Source organism: Haliotis asinina, chromosome 4 (assembly GCF_037392515.1).
Source record: "Haliotis asinina isolate JCU_RB_2024 chromosome 4, JCU_Hal_asi_v2, whole genome shotgun sequence".
NCBI lineage: Eukaryota > Metazoa > Mollusca > Gastropoda > Lepetellida > Haliotidae > Haliotis > Haliotis asinina.
In genome coordinates, this window is record NC_090283.1 from 60,839,057 (window position 1) to 60,861,812 (window position 22,756).

The 22,756-nt window shown below is 39.8% G+C and overlaps 3 protein-coding genes across 3 annotated transcripts; all 3 read left to right on the forward strand.

The window, feature by feature from the left end:
* The first annotated feature begins 10,897 nt into the window (after positions 1-10,897).
* LOC137282018 (uncharacterized) lies at positions 10,898-11,504 on the forward strand. The gene is made up of 2 exons (XM_067813771.1): positions 10,898-10,979; positions 11,110-11,504. Exons 1-2 carry the CDS (start codon positions 10,898-10,900, stop codon positions 11,502-11,504), a joined length of 477 nt encoding a protein of 158 aa, XP_067669872.1.
* A 1,784-nt stretch (positions 11,505-13,288) lies between these two features.
* LOC137282028 (uncharacterized) lies at positions 13,289-13,895 on the forward strand. The gene is made up of 2 exons (XM_067813781.1): positions 13,289-13,370; positions 13,501-13,895. Exons 1-2 carry the CDS (start codon positions 13,289-13,291, stop codon positions 13,893-13,895), a joined length of 477 nt encoding a protein of 158 aa, XP_067669882.1.
* A 1,748-nt stretch (positions 13,896-15,643) lies between these two features.
* Positions 15,644-16,250, forward strand: LOC137282024 (uncharacterized). Its single transcript, XM_067813778.1, has 2 exons — positions 15,644-15,725; positions 15,856-16,250. Exons 1-2 carry the CDS (start codon positions 15,644-15,646, stop codon positions 16,248-16,250), a joined length of 477 nt encoding a protein of 158 aa, XP_067669879.1.
* Positions 16,251-22,756: the final 6,506 nt, after the last annotated feature.

Sequence of the window (22,756 nt, forward strand, 5' to 3'; positions counted from 1 at the left end):
TACCTGTTCCATGACAGATTTCATATCAGCATCTTTATGTGAAAGTTTATTGCAGATTTTACATTGACCTGCTATATGTTTGTATGTTGTTATTGTATTTTGATTTTTACTTAAATGACACTCTTTGGTCACACTGGAACACAAAATAAAACAGATCAGATGCATCCTCGATATCTCCAGGGTATACCTTCCGTTAAGTCTCCACTATACCCTGGATGCATCTATGAGTAAACCCATAATGCACAACTAACCTGCAGGATGAAACAGGGGAGGGGCACCTGTAACAAAAATATATATCTTTGGTGAGCTGTGTGTCATAATCTCATGTTTGTCATTTAAAGTTGCAGTTAGCAGTATTCCAGCCATTTGATGTTCAAATCTGGGCGAGATAATCCTGTGTTTGTCAAACCTTTAGTTACATCAAATTATCTGATCCAGGTTTCCTCCTACAAGGATGGGTTGCTGAAGGCTTTGTCATAATGCCTGGATTTTCGTGAACAAATTCACTAACCACACCTTTATATTGTCTTTGTAGAAGACTGTGTGTGTGTCATGTTCCGTGTTGAAAAAATTATTTCGTCAAGAGTTGTTTTAAATTATAGTGTGATTGTCATCAATGTTCTAGTCATCATAGAGGTAATTTTGCATGTACTGTTTCAGTTTTGATGTATCATATTTTACATCATGATTCGTTAAGCTGTTACTGACTGTGTCTGAATTCTGCTCATACTTCCATAAGGGAAGTTCTCTCTGTTAGCTAGATTTAGAGAAACAAATTACAGTCAGTGAGGCGAAGAATAAAACAGGTGCAAAGTCCTTGTTGTTTTGTATGTCAGCTATATAAGGACCTGGAACACTAGAATGTGCCTCAGACATATTTGCCCACATGGTAGAGGTGTGACGATACAGAAAATTCTCAATAGGATACGTATCGCGATATCTTAGAATGATACGATATGACTCGATGCACATCACAATATGCTATCTTTAGTTATTTTCTTTATAAAGATATATTTTGATATAAAGTAACAGTGTAAATCTTTTTCAAAACCGTCAATTTCTAGTGACTGAAGAATTTTGTGGTCAACGATATGTATCATGATAGGAAAATAGTATCGGTGTATTTATCGTCCTCTAAGGTATCAAGATTACGATATATCGTCACACCTCTACCATATTGTAATTGGTGTTTGTCGATTTGCTCTCACATCCAACTTACCCCTTCTCCATGTGCATTACACGGTTTGTTACGTTCTCTACTCGTTGAAGATACCGCTGGTTGGAAAATGTACAATGCCAGTACACATTGTGTGTGATGGGCGTTTAAAGGACCACTAAACTCAATTTTTTTGGTACTCTTTTTATCACTGCATATGAAAGACTTTTGGATAGTCATAAACGAAACACCATTTTCTTTTCTAAAAAATCTTAATTAATACCAAGCGCTTAAAAGTTGCTAAAAAGCCGTCTGCTTCTCTCTCGTCCGCAAACGAAACCGCAGACAGGTTACGTAACTCTGTCGCCAGAGCTCTACAGTGACGTCATAGAAGGAACGGTTTCCAGTTAAATGCATGGAAAATGTGTAGGAAGCTCGTCATTTTGCTGATTTCTCGAAGTCACCAAAGAAATGCCGAACTGTTAAGTTGCCGTCAATTGTTCCTTGGGGTCGAGTGATGGTGTCACTATGCACAGGTTCCCACCAGACTCCGTAGTTTGTGCTTAAATTGGTTGTTAGTGTATGCGGAGCGAGCTTTGTGGAAGCCCGTGGTATATACTAAATCGGATGGTTCGCCCCCTACCACGCTTCCAGGATAGAAAATGGAGTTCAAGTTTCGTCGAGTTTATAAAATCAAGACTGCTTACTACACATTGCTGACCAAAAGCATTTTGCATGGATATAATGCTTTCTTCCTCGGAAACGGGGTTGTGGTCGAAGTGACAATATTATCGTAAGTAATATTATATTGACCCCTGATATTGACCGATTCCAAGAGTGAAATTGTTATATTATAAGCAATGTCATGTAAAATCCTAATGTCCATCAAGAAAATACATATTTTACTACTAGTAGAAAATTTTGATTTTGTAAGTCGGTGAAAACAACCTTAAATAGCATTCATCCTCAGACAGGACACGGGCTAAAGTCCGTTAGAATTATTGAGATTATGATTTGTTCTCATCAAGTTAGAAAATCAAAACTACTTTTTACTGATAGTTAAATATGCATTTGGATCATGGCCAGAAGGACAACTTTTAACATAAGGACTTCTTCCACGGAAGCAAGGTGGGGGTCAAAGAGATATTTATATTGCAAGCAAATGTTATATTGACCTCCACCTCACTTCCAAGAGTGAAATTGTTATGTTATAAGCAATGTCATGTAAAATCCTAATGTCCATCAATAAAGTACATATTTCACTACCAGTAGAAAGTAATTGTCCTTTTGTAAGTCGGTGAAAACAAACTTAAATAGCATTCATCCCAAGACCGGGTGCCGCCATTTTTGAAAATCGTGAAGTCAAATCTATTTGAATTAATGAGATTATGTATGGTTTGTTCTCATCAAGATAGAAAATCAAAACTACATAAATATATATTTGAATCATTACCAAAAGGAGTTTGCATGACACAACCTGTAACATAACCTAAGCGAGGTAGGGGTCGAAGTGAAAATACTGCGCGATAAATTTCTTCACTTGCTAAATTTACTTGGTTTGTAATGTTCACTCACCAGTATGTAAACACTTGTCAATATACGTCTTTATACTTGGTCTCATAATCCTAATTACTTTATAATCATACTTGTATGCATTTTGAAACTTAATAAAAAGAAGCGATCTGCGAATGTATAACAGGAATGTAATATGTAGACATTTCATAGTTTTCCCATATGAATCATAATTCGCACGCACGTCCCAGTGTATGTCGTCTGTATCATTATACTTCACGACGAAAACAATGATTCTGTTGAAAGCTACGACAACGTATTAAAAACAAAAATACAAATATTAAAATTAAAGTTATAGGAGCAATGTCAGTCTATTACTTTCTTCGAGGAATGTGTCCATCAATATCCACAAAAACAAGTGATATATAATTCATCTGCAGATTTCCCAAGTGATGTGTCTTTTAACAGTCTAATATTCGAAAACGTGATGTATAGTTTCAGGTTTTTCACATTGCTGTATAGAATCATTGGTTACCCAAGTTAGCACACATGGCAACTAATTGCATAATGTGCGTCTTTCTTTTTAAAAAGTTATTTAGTTAGCCAATAATGAGCAATCAATCAATGTATTGGCGGTTAATCCTTTGAAAGAAGGGTGTTGCTTTACATAGACACATACACGACAGAGTGTATTCAGTATAGATTAGTAAATGTACATACATAAACACTACCTTCTGACAAATCCCCCATTTAAATCCCCATAAAACTAATTAATCAATCAGCGTGTTATCGGTTAATCCTTTGATCGATCCAGACAAAAGAAATGCCAAATGGGGGCCTTTATCGGGTGATCTAAGTGGCGTTACTACTAATTATACCTGTTATAAATTCATTAACTGAGCATCAAGTGAATGATGACCAATAACGTGTAGGTTTATACCACCTAACACGGATTGCAACCTAGCGACACCAAGTGATTTTGACAGAATCGTCTATGAAAACAAGGGTTGTAACTCGAAAACTAGGCAATGCAGAAGACAAAACTAAATGATAGTAGATTGTGAGAACATATAGCTTTCATTTTTCTCAACAGTTTTCGCGATTTCAGGTTTGTACAAACCTGTAAACGAAATAGTTCAACCCCTGAAATGTAGATGAATACTGCACAGACCCTCATTTCTATACCCACTATTACGTCACGGAGACGCGCCGCTCTGATTGGTTGAAATTTCGTTTGTGGTTGAGAATTTTGCATTGTTGACAAAAAGGTCGATTTAAGGTAATTAAAGATCGAAATGAGCATTTTTAATGACGGGGTTTCATTTGTAACGATGGCAGCAAGTGATTTTGCGTTTGTACCCTATTAGAGTATATGTGACCTTTAACTGCAAAATGCTTTGTATGACGTCACAATACTTATACCTCTATCACAATGGTATAAGACCTTGCTTGATTCTCAGAAAGCTGAAACCCATCACACCTTTATGCTGGAGGTTGATAACCAAAATACTATACTCCCTTCCGTGAAATACCATTTTAAACATTTAAACAATAAAAATTGTATTACACGTATGGCGCTTTCGTACCCTCTATTTATCATCCCAAACTCATCCACTGGAGATACTGCTTGTGCGAGATCAAGCGAGATGTCCTTGGAGATATTGTTTTGGCAGTAGATTCGACACAGTGCCCTGCTTCAACGTCATGAATTCGATGACGTCACAATGACGCCGTTGCACTGTGATTTTGATGATAAATACAAGTAGAATCTCATCGTCGTGTCTCCTGATGTCAACAATATCAACCTGATATAAGAACCATCCCATGTAAGCGTCGGATATTTGCAACTTTATCAACCCTTATTGATACCAGTAGATAGTCAGTTTGTGTCACATAAATTATGCATTTATAAACTCATGAACATGTTATTCCTACACTTGCACTGCAGTATAACACTAAGTTGCGTTCAGACAGGTCCAATCCAGCCTACAATTGTGTTTTCAACCCTCTATACAAAAACCCTTTCCCTAAAGAACCAAACCTGGTTCCACCACTTTGAGTTCCTACTTAGAGATCAACCATGCATATCTGCAGGTAAAATTGATCTCGATATCATACCACCTTGTCGGCTTCTATCTTCACCGCCCTGGCAGATGGTGAAGCCACAGATAAATCTTACCCTCACCAAACTAAAAAAGTCAGAAAAAACCCTTTGGTGTCCCAACAGGGACAACAACCAGTTACGTTCCAAGACTCACAAATCAATTTTCACAGACGGATGCAAGGATGATGGGCAAGTTGCCAGTGCTACAGTCAATGTATCCAAGACTGTCTTCTCTAGAATCCCAGACCACAGTTCCATCTTCACTGCTGAGGCCAAACCTATCTTTATATCTTTGACTAATATTAAACACCAGAACCACTCGAAAAACTTTACAGATTCATTATCTTGTCTTCAAGTACATCAAAATTTTACTTAAAGTCACCCCATCATCCTAAAAATTTTAGAACTTTACCCAGATCTTTCTACTGGCCAATGTGTCATTGTTCTCTGGTGGATGCCAGGTCACGTCGGAATAGCAGGTAACACAAACCCTATCTCCACTTATGATCCCGCACAGTGACTTCAAACTCACTATAAAAGGTCATACTCGTGACATCATGCAAAAAATGGGACACCTTAGTGAAAGAAATAGAGTTCATGAACTGAAGTTAACAGTTGGTTATACCTACTTGGGTTGTTAGTCAAGACGTGATGAAGTAGTTTTACGACGATGTCGCATTGACCACAGCCGTTTTACTCATGACTGTCTGCTGATGGGATGATCTGCTGACTGATTGGATGGACCCCCTATGAGTGTCTCTTGCGAGGAAGTGCTCACCATTAAGCATATATTGGTTGACTGTGTATACTTTTCGACTGCAAGGAACTCCCATTATGATGCATGAAATCTGAACGATCTGTTTTCCCGTGTAAGCGGGCATCTGACTGTAAATTACCTGATGGAAGTTTATTTGTACAATAAATTGTACTTCCGTAAAGAGAATAACGATTTGCTTACTGTTGTATTTGATGCAATGACATCTTCTGTTTTTAAACGGTAGTGAAATGAAAATATATATTTTAAAACAAACTCTTTTAGACCATGGACTTGGAATGGTAATAAATAAAAAAACACGTGATCTCGTCGCTATATGACTGGCATAATGCCAATGTGACGTAAAGCCCAACTCAACACAGTATTGTAAACCAAAAGTTACTGTGTTCTGTAATCTTATTGGTTGAAAAACATGATTAAATGGTATTAGATTCCCGGAAACTGAAAGACTATTCACCGCGTATTGACACGTAAACAATTGTTTTGTTGTGTCATCAACAGTGGTGACGTCATTCAAATCATATTGTGACGTAAAGTTAGAATGACGTCACAAATGAGCAACTCCAGATGCTACCATGAGAACCAGCTGAAACGGCCAGCTGATGACACTTCACTGCTGTGTCCGCATTCGATGTAAACGAGTGCAGACACTAAAACCCCTTTGGTTTACTTTTGTGTTTACAATGTCGATAAACACCATGTGTTGGCCAATTTCCGGGTGTTATTGAGTATTTGAAGCACGGGAATATTTCATTTGAAACCTCCGACTGACGCCGTCGGTTCCAAATGCATTCCCGTGCTTCAAATACTCAATAACACCCGGAAATTGGCCAACACACGATGTTTATCTCCTAATTGATCAATGATGTTTTAATAATTTAAGAATCCTAATACACCAATTTTCAATTGATTTTTTAAAAACTGAATTCATCATGCTTACGTGTTTACCTTCATACAGGGGCAGGTAACTCACGTCACGCACTGCTGTCAACAGCTCGTACTTGCGCATAACTGATTTGCTGCTACTGGTAAGTAATACTCACACACTTACATTCATATTTCGTAGTGGTTTAAAACTGAGAAATAAACCCACACTGCTGTCGTCGCTTCAGACACACATTGTGTTGGCCGTCGTATTCTACACACAAATGTATGGGAAAACCCTACAATTTGACAGGCAAATGTAACCTTCATCGTAGTGAGGTGATGTATTCTCCTAAGTAAATTCAACGTTTTGGTGGTTAATGGGCCAATAGTACTGAACCATGCAGTGAAGTAATTCATTCAAAATTCGCTGAGTTTGAATCAAATGAAACATTGTTAAAACATTGAACAACAAGTGTGTTGAAACAAAAAAGCCCCATGTTAGATACAAACATCCAAACACAAAGAGCTACTGCTTGCCTCAATGTGTTTTCCAGTGGTGTCGTACACCTAAATCTATTCAGTTCAATAAATGTAGTGAAATATAAGAGGATCTAACCAACTGAAATGAAGCACATCTGGATGTTAGCGGTGGAATTCCCATCTTAGACAACCATAGCATAATCCGAAAGGAAATTGAAACTTTCAAACTGGCATAAGCACAAGTCAATAGCATAACAAATTCAAGTCAAAGCAGAAACAGAATAAAAGAACATTACAGGAGACAGTGGTCATTTTTAAAATTTGACAAAAAGCTTTGTTGAATCAAACATTTACACATCATAGACTTAAATGACGTTGTCCTGTGCAACTTTCCAACAGAAATGCCACATATGTATTGAAGGTCTACTTTCTATCCAATTTAATACACAATCTCCTTCAACTATTTATACATGTTTTTATATGGTAAGGTTGGAAAAAATTTGACGTCCACCCAGTGTTGTCTCAGGAGGACTATATTCACACACACAGAGGTTTCCGACAATTCGTGCTATATTTTACTGATGTACGAAGCGAAAGAGAAAATTGGAGAAGCAGACCATACATTCAATTCTTTCGGAACAAAACAAACGATTCACGCAAGATGATATCTCATGCTTTGGGTCATATTGTTCGGGTTCTGACGGTGTCATATCCCCACAGTTATCACACACACACATACACACACACACACACACACACACACACACACACACACACACACACACACACACACACACACACACACACACACACACACAGAGGTCTTCGACAATTCGTGCTCTATTGAAATGAAATGCTGAAACTTCCTTCAGTGACGATGATGCTTCCTTCACCGAACTCCTGGTCGACAGCTCATACAGTGAGGACGACGAGGGCCAGGAAGACTTCTACAGCAACGACAGCAGCTACGATATGATGACTCTCAGTCGAGCTTTGTCTGTAGACGACTGTGCTCTTGATAGACACGCTTAAGAGAAATCACAAGTTCCTGGCCACATCAAGTAGTGCTACATTAACTTTATTATTGTTCTTGTTCCGAATGTTGTGCCAAGAGCATCCTGTTATATTGTAACCAGGATTGGTTGTTGATGGTTATATTCATGAAATAAAAGTATGAAGTCGATATCATAACCTTTCTCATTTTTGTGACACGTTCGCGACATCGTGAGGACAGCCATAGGTATAGAAAGCTGTTTTGATATTATGAAACAAACGATTCTCGCAAGATGATATCTCATGCCTTGGGTCATATTGCTTGGGTTCTGACGGTGTCATATCCCTAAAATCTATCCACTCCAATCAATGTAGTGAAAGGTCATCAGTAATAACCAACTGAAATGAAACACATCTGGATATTGGCGATGGAATTCCCATCTTACACAACTTCGGCTACACCTATGTATAACATGCCCAACCGTTGGCATTTCTTTGACCATATCCATGACGATGACATATCCAAACAATTAAAGGAAAGCACTAAAAACACTCATGGTCATTATCTCTCATGCCATATACTTCCTCATGTCACACTTTCATCTGTGTTCTATCCTTTTGGAATGAACTTACGTATATTGCTTGATCTGAACACAAGGGGTTAAACATTGCCAGTGCAAACAACATACAAATCCAAAGCAAACTTTCAAATTGGCATCAATGTTTAGCATCTGAAAATTGAAAATCTTTTATGACTTTATGTTGATGATTTCTGCCAAGACTTCTAATTTTCCCGTTTAACCTTTTTCAGACATGCAGGTGTACAAGCTGATGCAAAAGATGACGGCCAACTCCTCCAACAAGTGTATAATTCGAGGTGAACAGCTGATCCAGAGACGATGGGTGTTGGAAGGTGTCAAGGAGATGTTTACCATCTACAGACAAATCAAGTGGCAAGAGGTACAGGCCTGCGTGAATGCCATCACCAAAGATGCTTCTGGAGAAAGTGATACAGAGGCGGATTGGAATGCTGAAACTTCCTTCAGTGACGATGATGCTTCCTTCACCGAACTCCTGGTCGACAGCTCATACAGTGAGGACGACGAGGGCCAGGAAGACTTCTACAGCAACGACAGCAGCTACGATATGATGACTCTCAGTCGAGCTTTGTCTGTAGACGACTGTGCTCTTGATAGACACGCTTAAAAGAAATCACAAGTTCCTGGCCACATCAAGTAGTGCTACATTAACTTTATTGTTGTTCTTGTTCCGAATGTTGTGCCAAGAGCATCCCGTTATATTGTAACCAGGATTGGTTGTTGATGGTTATATTCATGAAATAAAAGTATGAAGTCGATATCATAACCTTTCTCATTTTTGTGACAAGTTCGCGACATCGTGAGGACAGCCATAGGTGTAGAAAGCTGTTTTCATATTATGAAACAAACGATTCTCGCAAGATGATATCTCATGCCTTGGGTCATATTGCTTGGGTTCTGACGGTGTCATATCCCTAAAATCTATCCACTCCAATCAATGTAGTGAAAGGTCATCAGTAATAACCAACTGAAATGAAACACATCTGGATATTGGCGATGGAATTCCCATCTTACACAACTTCGGCTACACCTAAGCATAACATGCCCAACCGTTGGCATTTCTTTGACCATATCCATGACGATGACATATCCAAACAATTAAAGGAAAGCACTAAAAACACTCATGGTCATTATCTCTCATGCCATATACTTCCTCATGTCACACTTTCATCTGTGTTCTATCCTTTTGGAATGAACTTACATATATTGCTTGATCTGAACACAAGGGGTTAAACATTGCCAGTGCAAACAACATACAATTTCAAAGCAAACTTTCAAATTGGCATCAGCACAAGTCAGTGGCATTTCTTATTCAAGTCAAAGCAGAAACAACTCAAAAGATCCGAAGAACCTAACAGGAGACAGTGGTCATCTTTGAAATTGGCATTGTATAATCAAAGCAACATTTACGCATGATTGACATCAATGACATTGTCCTGTGCAACTCTCCAACAGAAATGCCCCATATGTATGCAAGGTGTACTTTCTATCCAATTTAACGTGCATGAATGGTCTTCCAACTACATACAATGTATATACATGTTTTATATGGTAAGGTTGGAAACAATCTGACGTCCACCCAGTGTTGTCTCAGAAGGACTATATTCACACACACACATACACACACACACACACACGCACACACACACACACACACACACACACACACACACACACACACACACACACAGAGAGAGAGAGAGACACACAGACACACAGAGGTCTTCGGTCTTCGACAATTCGTGCTATATTTTAATGATGTATGAAGCGATAGAGAAATTTGGAGGTTAACAAATAATGTGCTACGTCAAAGAGATTCCGACCATACATTCAATACTTTGACTTGGCCTACTTTAAGAGAGATTTTCTATTATTATGCAACTAGTTTTATCATTCTTAATTCTTACAAATATAAGTTACGTCAGTCGGAAGACGATTTTCCTGCAATGATTTATCAACGACCCTCTTCCTCCACCAACATAAGTCAATGCATTTGAAGTTAGATGACAAACGGCACCGTTAGATTAATCCCGACTTCATCAACAAAGGCTGATTGATATTCCCCGGAGATAACGAGATTGGATTGCTTGAACTTTCCTCAGACCTCCCTTTACCACAGTTAAGCTTGTTTTGACAAGAACATGATTGGTGCTTCAAAGTGGACAGTGAGATCCCCTTTCGATCAAAGCCCAATGAGGTTGCAGTATAGCTTTGATCTCGCCACTGGCTTCCAAAACGCTCTCTTTGATCTCTAAAGCCCCACTTGTTTGTACTAAGGGACAGTATAAAGGCTTTCCAGGTACCAGTGTACTTCACTCCATCTCAATCTGCAGGACCGATTACACCCTCTTTCAATTATCACAGTATTCGCCCCGACTGCAGCCTACAGTTGTGTAGAAAAGCCCTACAACATGGATCCAGTTCAAGTTGCCATCAAGCTGAGAGGTCTCCTTCTTGCCCATGACAATGCAGTAAAAGAGATCTTGACCTTAGGTATATATCAACCGTCCTTATCTGCCTGTAGAAATGTCAATGTTTAGCATCTTCAAATTGAAAATCTTTTATGACTTTATGTTGATGATTTCTGCCAAGACTTCTAATTTCCCCGTTTAACCTTTTTCAGACATGCAGGTGTACAAGCTGATGCAAAAGATGACGGCCAACTCCTCCAACAAGTGTATAATTCGAGGTGAACAGCTGATCCAGAGACGATGGGTGTTGGAAGGTGTCAAGGAGATGTTTACCATCTACAGACAAATCAAGTGGCAAGAGGTACAGGCCTGCGTGAATGCCATCACCAAAGATGCTTCTGGAGAAAGTGATACAGAGGCGGATTGGAATGCTGAAACTTCCTTCAATGACGATGATGCTTCTTTCACCGAACTCCAGGTCGACAGCTCATACAGTGAGGACGACGAGGACCAGGAAGACTTCTACAGCAACGACAGCAGCTACGATATGATGACTCTCAGTCGAGCTTTGTCTGTAGACGACTGTGCTCTTCATAGACACGCTTAAGAGAAATCACAAGTTCCTGGCCACATCAAGTAGTGCTACATTAACTTTATTATTCTTCTTGTTCCGAATGCTGTGCCAAGAGCATCCTGTTATATTGTAACCAGGATTGGTTGTTGATGGTTATATTCATGAAATAAAAGTATGAAGTCGATATCATAACCTTTCTCATTTTTGTGACACGTTCGCGACATCGTGAGGACAGCCCTAGGTATAGAAAGCTGTTTTGATACTATGAAACACACGATTCACACGAGATGATATCTCATGCCTTGGGACATATTGCTTGGGTTCTGACGGTGTCATATCCCTAAAATCTATCCACTCCAATCAATGTAGTGAAAGGTCATCAGTAATAACCAACTGAAATGAAACACATCTGGATATTGGCGATGGAATTCCCATCTTACACAACTTCGGCTACACCTATGTATAACATGCCCAACCGTTGACATTTCTTTGACCATATCCATGACGATGACATATCCAAACAATTAAAGGAAACCACTAAAAACACTCATGGTCATTATCTCTCATGCCATATACTTCCTCATGTCACACTTTCATCTGAGTTCTATCCTTTTGGAATGAACTTACATATATTGCTTGATCTGAACACAAGGGGTTAAACATTGCCAGTGCAAACAACATACAATTCCAAAGCAAACTTTCAAATTGGCATCAGCACAAGTCAGTGGCATTTCTTATTCAAGTCAGAGCAGAAACAACTCAAAACATCCGAAGAACCTAACAGGAGACAGTGGTCATCTTTGAAATTGGCATTGTATAATCAAAGCAACATTTACGCATGATTGACTTCAGTGACATTGTCCTGTGCAACTCTCCAACGGAAATGCCCCATATGTATTCAAGGTGTACTTTCTATCCAATTTAACGTGCATGAATGGTCTTCCAACTATATACAATGTATATACATGTTTTATATGGTAAGGTTGGAAACAATCTGACGTCCACCCAGTGTTGTCTCAGAAGGACTATATTCACACACACACACACACACACACACACACACACACACACACACACACACACACACACACACACACACACACACACATACAGACAGACAGACAGAGGTCTTCGGTCTTCGACAATTCGTGCTATATTTTAATGATGTATGAAGCGATAGAGAAATTTGGAGGTTAACAAATAATGTGCTACGTCAAAGAGATTCAGACCATACATTCAATACTTTGACTTGGCCTACTTTAAGAGAGATTTTCTATTATTATGCAACTAGTTTTATCATTCTTAGTGATTACAAATATAAGTTACGTCAGTCGGAAGACGATTTTCCTGCAATGATTTATCAACGACCCTCTTCCTCCACCAACATAAGTCAATGCATTTGAAGTTAGATGACAAACGGCACCGTTAGATTAATCCCGACTTCATCAACAAAGGCTGATTGATATTCCCCGGAGATAACGAGATTGGATTGCTTGAACTTTCCTCAGACCTCCCTTTACCACAGTTAAGCTTGTTTTGACAAGAACATGATTGGTGCTTCAAAGTGGACAGTGAGATCCTCTTTCGATCAAAGCCCAATGAGGTTGCAGTATAGCTTTGATCTCGCCACTGGCTTCCAAAACGCTCTCTTTGAACTCTAAAGCCCCACTTGTTTGTACTAAGGGACAGTATAAAGGCTTTCCAGGTACCAGTGTACTTCACTCCATCTCAATCTGCAGGACCGATTACACCCTCTTTCAATTATCACAGTATTCGCCCCGACTGCAGCCTACAGTTGTGTAGAAAAGCCCTACAACATGGATCCAGTTCAAGTTGCCATCAAGCTGAGAGGTCTCCTTCTTGCCCATGACAATGCAGTAAAAGAGATCTTGACCTTAGGTATATATCAACCGTCCTTATCTGCCTGTAGAAATGTCAATGTTTAGCATCTTCAAATTGAAAATCTTTTATGACTTTATGTTGATGATTTCTGCCAAGACTTCTAATCTCCCCGTTTAACCTTTTTCAGACATGCAGGTGTACAAGCTGATGCAAAAGATGACGGCCAACTCCTCCAACAAGTGTATAATTCGAGGTGAACAGCTGATCCAGAGACGATGGGTGTTGGAAGGTGTCAAGGAGATGTTTACCATCTACAGACAAATCAAGTGGCAAGAGGTACAGGCCTGCGTGAATGCCATCACCAAAGATGCTTCTGGAGAAAGTGATACAGAGGCGGATTGGAATGCTGAAACTTCCTTCAATGACGATGATGCTTCTTTCACCGAACTCCAGGTCGACAGCTCATACAGTGAGGACGACGAGGACCAGGAAGACTTCTACAGCAACGACAGCAGCTACGATATGATGACTCTCAGTCGAGCTTTGTCTGTAGACGACTGTGCTCTTCATAGACACGCTTAAGAGAAATCACAAGTTCCTGGCCACATCAAGTAGTGCTACATTAACTTTATTATTGTTCTTGTTCCGAATGCTGTGCCAAGAGCATCCTGTTATATTGTAACCAGGATTGGTTGTTGATGGTTATATTCATGAAATAAAAGTATGAAGTCGATATCATAACCTTTCTCATTTTTGTGACACGTTCGCGACATCGTGAGGACAGCCCTAGGTATAGAAAGCTGTTTTGATACTATGAAACAAACGATTCACACGAGATGATATCTCATGCCTTGGGTCATATTGCTTGGGTTCTATCCACTCCAATCAATGTAGTGAAAGGTCATCAGTAATAACCAACTGAAATGAAACACATCTGGATATTGGCGATGGAATTCCCATCTTACACAACTTCGGCTACACCTATGTATAACATGCCCAACCGTTGGCATTTCTTTGACCATATCCATGACGATGACATATCCAAACAATTAAAGGAAACCACTAAAAACACTCATGGTCATTATCTCTCATGCCATATACTTCCTCATGTCACACTTTCATCTGTGTTCTATCCTTTTGGAATGAACTTACATATATTGCTTGATCTGAAGACAAGGGGTTAAACATTGCCAATGCAAACAACCTACAATTCCAAAGCAAACTTTCAAATTGGCATCAGCACAAGTCAGTGGCATTTCTTATTCAAGTCAGAGCAGAAACAACTCAAAACATCCGAAGAACCTAACAGGAGACAGTGGTCATCTTTGAAATTGGCATTGTATAATCAAAGCAACATTTACGCATGATTGACTTCAGTGACATTTTCCTGTGCAACTCTCCAACGGAAATGCCCCATATGTATTCAAGGTGTACTTTCTATCCAATTTAACGTGCATGAATGGTCTTCCAACTATATACAATGTATATACATGTTTTATATCGTAAGGTTGGAAACAATCTGACGTCCACCCAGTGTTGTCTCAGAAGGACTATATTCACACACACACACACACACACACACACACACACACACACACACACACACACACACACACACACATACAGACAGACAGACAGAGGTCTTCGGTCTTCGACAATTAGTGCTATATTTTAATGATGTATGAAGCGATAGAGAAATTTGGAGGTTAACAAATAATGTGCTACGTCAAAGAGATTCAGACCATACATTCAATACTTTGACTTGTCCTACTTTAAGAGAGATTTTCTATTATTATGCAACTAGTTTTATCATTCTTAGTGATTACAAATATAAGTTACGTCAGTCGGAAGACGATTTTCCTGCAATGATTTATCAACGACCCTCTTCCTCCACCAACATAAGTCAATGCATTTGAAGTTAGATGACAAACGGCACCGTTAGATTAATCCCGACTTCATCAACAAAGGCTGATTGATATTCCCCGGAGATAACGAGATTGGATTGCTTGAACTTTCCTCAGACCTCCCTTTACCACAGTTAAGCTTGTTTTGACAAGAACATGATTGGTGCTTCAAAGTGGACAGTGAGATCCCCTTTCGATCAAAGCCCAATGAGGTTGCAGTATAGCTTTGATCTCGCCACTGGCTTCCAGAACGCTCTCTTTGATCTCTAAAGCCCCACTTGTTTGTACTAAGGGACAGTATAAAGGCTTTCCAGGTACCAGTGTACTTCACTCCATCTCAATCTGCAGGACCGATTACACCCTCTTTCAATTATCACAGTATTCGCCCCGACTGCAGCCTACAGTTGTGTAGAAAAGCCCTACAAAATGGATCCAGTTCAAGTTGCCATCAAGCTGAGAGGTCTCCTTCTTGCCCATGACAATGCAGTAAAAGAGATCTTGACCTTAGGTATATATCAACCGTCCTTATCTGCCTGTAGAAATGTCAATGTTTAGCATCTTCAAATTGAAAATCTTTTATGACTTTATGTTGATGATTTCTGCCAAGACTTCTAATTTGCCCGTTTAACCTTTTTCAGACATGCAGGTGTACAAGCTGATGCAAAAGATGACGGCCAACTCCTCCAACAAGTGTATAATTCGAGGTGAACAGCTGATCCAGAGACGATGGGTGTTGGAAGGTGTCAAGGAGATGTTTACCATCTACAGACAAATCAAGTGGCAAGAGGTACAGGCCTGCGTGAATGCCATCACCAAAGATGCTTCTGGAGAAAGTGATACAGGGGCGGATTGGAATGCTGAAACTTCCTTCAATGACGATGATGCTTCTTTCACCGAACTCCAGGTCGACAGCTCATACAGTGAGGACGACGAGGACCAGGAAGACTTCTACAGCAACGACAGCAGCTACGATATGATGACTCTCAGTCGAGCTTTGTCTGTAGACGACTGTGCTCTTCATAGACACGCTTAAGAGAAATCACAAGTTCCTGGCCACATCAAGTAGTGCTACATTAACTTTATTATTCTTCTTGTTCCGAATGCTGTGCCAAGAGCATCCTGTTATATTGTAACCAGGATTGGTTGTTGATGGTTATATTCATGAAATAAAAGTATGAAGTCGATATCATAACCTTTCTCATTTTTGTGACACGTTCGCGACATCGTGAGGACAGCCCTAGGTATAGAAAGCTGTTTTGATACTATGAAACAAACGATTCACACGAGATGATATCTCATGCCTTGGGTCATATTGCTTGGGTTCTATCCACTCCAATCAATGTAGTGAAAGGTCATCAGTAATAACCAACTGAAATGAAACACATCTGGATATTGGCGATGGAATTCCCATCTTACACAACTTCGGCTACACCTATGTATAACATGCCCAACCGTTGGCATTTCTTTGACCATATCCATGACGATGACATATCCAAACAATTAAAGGAAACCACTAAAAACACTCATGGTCATTATCTCTCATGCCATATACTTCTTCATGTCACACTTTCATCTGTGTTCTATCCTTTTGGAATGAACTTACATATATTGCTTGATCTGAACACAAGGGGTTAAACATTGCCAATGCAAACAACATACAATTCCAAAGCAAACTTTCAAATTGGCATCAGCACAAGTCAGTGGCATTTCTTATTCAAGTCAAAGCAGAAACAACTCAAAACATCCGAAGAACCTAACAGGAGACAGTGGTCATCTTTGAAATTGGCATTGTATAAACAAAGCAACATTTACGCATGATTGACTTCAGTGACATTTTCCTGTGCAACTCTCCAACGGAAATGCCCCATATGTATTCAAGGTGTACTTTCTATCCAATTTAACGTGCATGAATGGTCTTCCAACTATATACAATGTATATACATGTTTTATATGGTAAGGTTGGAAACAATCTGACGTCCACCCAGTGTTGTCTCAGAAGGACTATATTCACACACACACACACACACACACACACACACACACACACACACACATACAGACAGACAGACAGAGGTCTTCGGTCTTCGACAATTCGTGCTATATTTTAATGATGTATGAAGCGATAGAGAAATTTGGAGGTTAACAAATAATGTGCTACGTCAAAGAGATTCAGACCATACATTCAATACTTTGACTTGTCCTACTTTAAGAGAGATTTTCTATTATTATGCAACTAGTTTTATCATTCTTAGTTATTACAAATATAAGTTACGTCAGTCGGAAGACGATTTTCCTGCAATGATTTATCAACGACCCTCTTCCTCCACCAACATAAGTCAATGCATTTGAAGTTAGATGACAAACGGCACCGTTAGATTAATCCCGACTTCATCAACAAAGGCTGATTGATATTCCCCGGAGATAACGAGATTGGATTGCTTGAACTTTCCTCAGACCTCCCTTTACCACAGTTAAGCTTGTTTTGACAAGAACATGATTGGTGCTTCAAAGTGGACAGTGAGATCCCCTTTCGATCAAAGCCCAATGAGGTTGCAGTATAGCTTTGATCTCGCCACTGGCTTCCAGAACGCTCTCTTTGATCTCTAAAGCCCCACTTGTTTGTACTAAGGGACAGTATAAAGGCTTTCCAGGTACCAGTGTACTTCACTCCATCTCAATCTGCAGGACCGATTACACCCTCTTTCAATTATCACAGTATTCGCCCCGACTGCAGCCTACAGTTGTGTAGAAAAGCCCTACAACATGGATCCAGTTCAAGTTGCCATCAAGCTGAGAGGTCTCCTTCTTGCCCATGACAATGCAGTAAAAGAGATCTTGACCTTAGGTATATATCAACCGTCCTTATCTGCCTGTAGAAATGTCAATGTTTAGCATCTTCAAATTGAAAATCTTTTATGACTTTATGTTGATGATTTCTGCCAAGACTTCTAATCTCCCCGTTTAACCTTTTTCAGACATGCAGGTGTACAAGCTGATGCAAAAGATGACGGCCAACTCCTCCAACAAGTGTATAATTCGAGGTGAACAGCTGATCCAGAGACGATGGGTGTTGGAAGGTGTCAAGGAGATGTTTACCATCTACAGACAAATCAAGTGGCAAGAGGTACAGGCCTGCGTGAATGCCATCACCAAAGATGCTTCTGGAGAAAGTGATACAGAGGCGGATTGGAATGCTGAAACTTCCTTCAGTGACGATGATGCTTCCTTCACCGAACTCCTGGTCGACAGCTCATACAGTGAGGACGACGAGGGCCAGGAAGACTTCTACAGCAACGACAGCAGCTACGATATGATGACTCTCAGTCGAGCTTTGTCTGTAGACGACTGTGCTCTTGATAGACACGCTTAAAAGAAATCACAAGTTCCTGGCCACATCAAGTAGTGCTACATTAACTTTATTGTTGTTCTTGTTCCGAATGTTGTGCCAAGAGCATCCCGTTATATTGTAACCAGGATTGGTTGTTGATGGTTATATTCATGAAATAAAAGTATGAAGTCGATATCATAACCTTTCTCATTTTTGTGACAAGTTCGCGACATCGTGAGGACAGCCATAGGTGTAGAAAGCTGTTTTGATACTATGAAACAAACGATTCACGCAAGATGATATCTCATGCCTTTGGTCATATTGCTTGGGTTCTGACGGTGTCATATCCCTAAAATCTATCCACTCCAATCAATGTAGTGAAAGGTCATCAGTAATAACCAACTGAAATGAAACACATCTGGATATTGGCGATGGAATTCCCATCTTACACAACTTCGGCTACACCTATGTATAACATGCCCAACCGTTGGCATTTCTTTGACCATATCCATGACGATGACATATCCAAACAATTAAAGGAAACCACTAAAAACACTCATGGTCATTATCTCTCATGCCATATACTTCCTCATGTCACATTTTCATCTGTGTTCTATCCTTTTGGAATGAACTTACATATATTGCTTGATCTGAAGACAAGGGGTTAAACATTGCCAATGCAAACAACCTACAATTCCAAAGCAAACTTTCAAATTGGCATCAGCACAAGTCAGTGGCATTTCTTATTCAAGTCAAAGCAGAAACAACTCAAAACATCCGAAGAACCTAACAGGAGACAGTGGTCATCTTTGAAATTGGCATTGTATAATCAAAGCAACATTTACGCATGACTGACTTCAATGCCATTGTCCTGTGCAACTCTCCAACAGAAATGCCCCATATGTATTCAAGGTGTACTTTCTATCCAATTTAACGTGCATGAATGGTCTTCCAACTATATACAATGTATATACATGTTTTATATGGTAAGGTTGGAAACAATCTGACGTCCACCCAGTGTTGTCTCAGAAGGACTATGTTCACACACACACACACACACACACACACACACACACACACACACACACACACACACACACACAGAGAGAGAGAGAAAGAGGGAGAGAGATCTTCGGTCTTCGGTCTTCGACAATTAGTGCTATATTTTAATGATGTATGAAGCGATAGAGAAATTTGGAGGTTAACAAATAATGAGCTACGTCAAAGAGATTCAGACCATACATTCAATACTTTGACTTGGCCTACTTTAAGAGAGATTTTCTATTATTATGCAACTAGTTTTATCATTCTTAGTTATTACAAATATAAGTTACGTCAGTCGGAAGACGATTTTCCTGCAATGATTTATCAACGACCCTCTTCCTCCACCAACATAAGTCAATGCATTTGAAGTTAGATGACAAACGGCACCGTTAGATTAATCCCGACTTCATCAACAAAGGCTGATTGATATTCCCCGGAGATAACGAGATTGGATTGCTTGAACTTTCCTCAGACCTCCCTTTACCACAGTTAAGCTTGTTTTGACAAGAACATGATTGGTGCTTCAAAGTGGACAGTGAGATCCCCTTTCGATCAAAGCCCAATGAGGTTGCAGTATAGCTTTGATCTCGCCACTGGCTTCCAAAACGCTCTCTTTGATCTCTAAAGCCCTACTTGTTTGTACTAAGGGACAGTATAAAGGCTTTCCAGGTACCAGTGCACTTCACTCCATCTCAATCTGCAGGACCGATTACACCCTCTTTCAATTATCACAGTATTCGCCCCGACTGCAGCCTACAGTTGTGTAGAAAAGCCCTACAAAATGGATCCAGTTCAAGTTGCCATCCAGCTGAGAGGTCTCCTTCTTGCCCATGACAATGCAGTAAAAGAGATCTTGACCTTAGGTATATATCAACCGTCCTTATCTGCCTGTAGAAATGTCAATGTTTAGCATCTTCAAATTGAAAATCTTTTATGACTTTATGTTGATGATTTCTGCCAAGACTTCTAATTTGCCCGTTTAACCTTTTTCAGACATGCAGGTGTACAAGCTGATGCAAAAGATGACGGCCAACTCCTCCAACAAGTGTATAATTCGAGGTGAAGAGCTGATCCAGAGACGATGGGTGTTGGAAGGTGTCAAGGAGATGTTTACCATCTACAGACAAATCAAGTGGCAAGAGGTACAGGCCTGCGTGAATGCCATCACCAAAGACGCTTCTGGAGGAAGTGATACAGAGGCGGATTGGAATGCTGAAATTTCCTTCAGTGACGATGAGGCTTCCTTCACCGAACTCCAGGTCGACAGCTCATACAGTGAGGACGACGAGGACCAGGAAGACTTCTACAGCAACGACAGCAGCTACGATATGATGACTCTCAGTCGAGCTTTGTCTGTAGACGACTGTGCTCTTCATAGACACGCTTAAGACAAATCACAAGTTCCTGGCCACATCAAGTAGTGCTACATTAACTTTATTATTGTTCTTGTTCCGAATGTTGTGCCAAGAGCATCCTGTTATATTGTAACCAGGATTGGTTGTTGATGGTTATATTCATGAAATAAAAGTATGAAGTCGATATCATAACCTTTCTCATTTTTGTGACACGTTCGCGACATCGTGAGGACAGCCCTAGGTATAGAAAGCTGTTTTGATACTATGAAACAAACGATTCACGCGAGATGATATCTCATGCCTTGGGTCATATTGCTTGGGTTCTGACGGTGTCATATCCCAAAAATCTATCCACTCCAATCAATGTAGTGAAAGGTCATCAGTAATAACCAACTGAAATGAAACACATCTGGATATTGGCGATGGAATTCCCATCTTACACAACTTCGGCTACACCTAAGCATAACATGCCCAACCGTTGGCATTTCTTTGACCATATCCATGACGATGACATATCCAAACAATTAAAGGAAAGCACTAAAAACACTCATGGTCATTATCTCTCATGCCATATACTTCCTCATGTCACATTTTCATCTGTGTTCTATCCTTTTGGAATGAACTTACATATATTGCTTGATCTGAAGACAAGGGGTTAAACATTGCCAATGCAAACAACCTACAATTCCAAAGCAAACTTTCAAATTGGCATCAGCACAAGTCAGTGGCATTTCTTATTCAAGTCAAAGCAGAAACAACTCAAAACATCCGAAGAACCTAACAGGAGACAGTGGTCATCTTTGAAATTGGCATTGTATAATCAAAGCAACATTTACGCATGACTGACTTCAATGCCATTGTCCTGTGCAACTCTCCAACAGAAATGCCCCATATGTATTCAAAGTGTACTTTCTATCCAATTTAACGTGCATGAATGGTCTTCCAACTATATACAATGTATATACATGTTTTATATGGTAAGGTTGGAAACAATCTGACGTCCACCCAGTGTTGTCTCAGAAGGACTATGTTCACACACACACACACACACACACACACACACACACACACACACACACACAGAGAGAGAGAGAGAGAGAGAGAGAGAGAGAGAGATCTTCGGTCTTCGGTCTTCGACAATTAGTGCTATATTTTAATGATGTATGAAGCGATAGAGAAATTTGGAGGTTAACAAATAATGAGCTACGTCAAAGAGATTCATACCATACATTCAATACTTTGACTTGGCCTACTTTAAGAGAGATTTTCTATTATTATGCAACTAGTTTTATCATTCTTAGTTATTACAAATATAAGTTACGTCAGTCGGAAGACGATTTTCCTGCAATGATTTATCAACGACCCTCTTCCTCCACCAACATAAGTCAATGCATTTGAAGTTAGATGACAAACGGCACCGTTAGATTAATCCCGACTTCATCAACAAAGGCTGATTGATATTCCCCGGAGATAACGAGATTGGATTGCTTGAACTTTCCTCAGACCTCCCTTTATCACAGTTAAGCTTGTTTTGACAAGAACATGATTGGTGCTTCAAAGTGGACAGTGAGATCCCCTTTCGATCAAAGCCCAATGAGGTTGCAGTATAGCTTTGATCTCGCCACTGGCTTCCAAAACGCTCTCTTTGATCTCTAAAGCCCTACTTGTTTGTACTAAGGGACAGTATAAAGGCTTTCCAGGTACCAGTGCACTTCACTCCATCTCAATCTGCAGGACCGATTACACCCTCTTTCAATTATCACAGTATTCGCCCCGACTGCAGCCTACAGTTGTGTAGAAAAGCCCTACAAA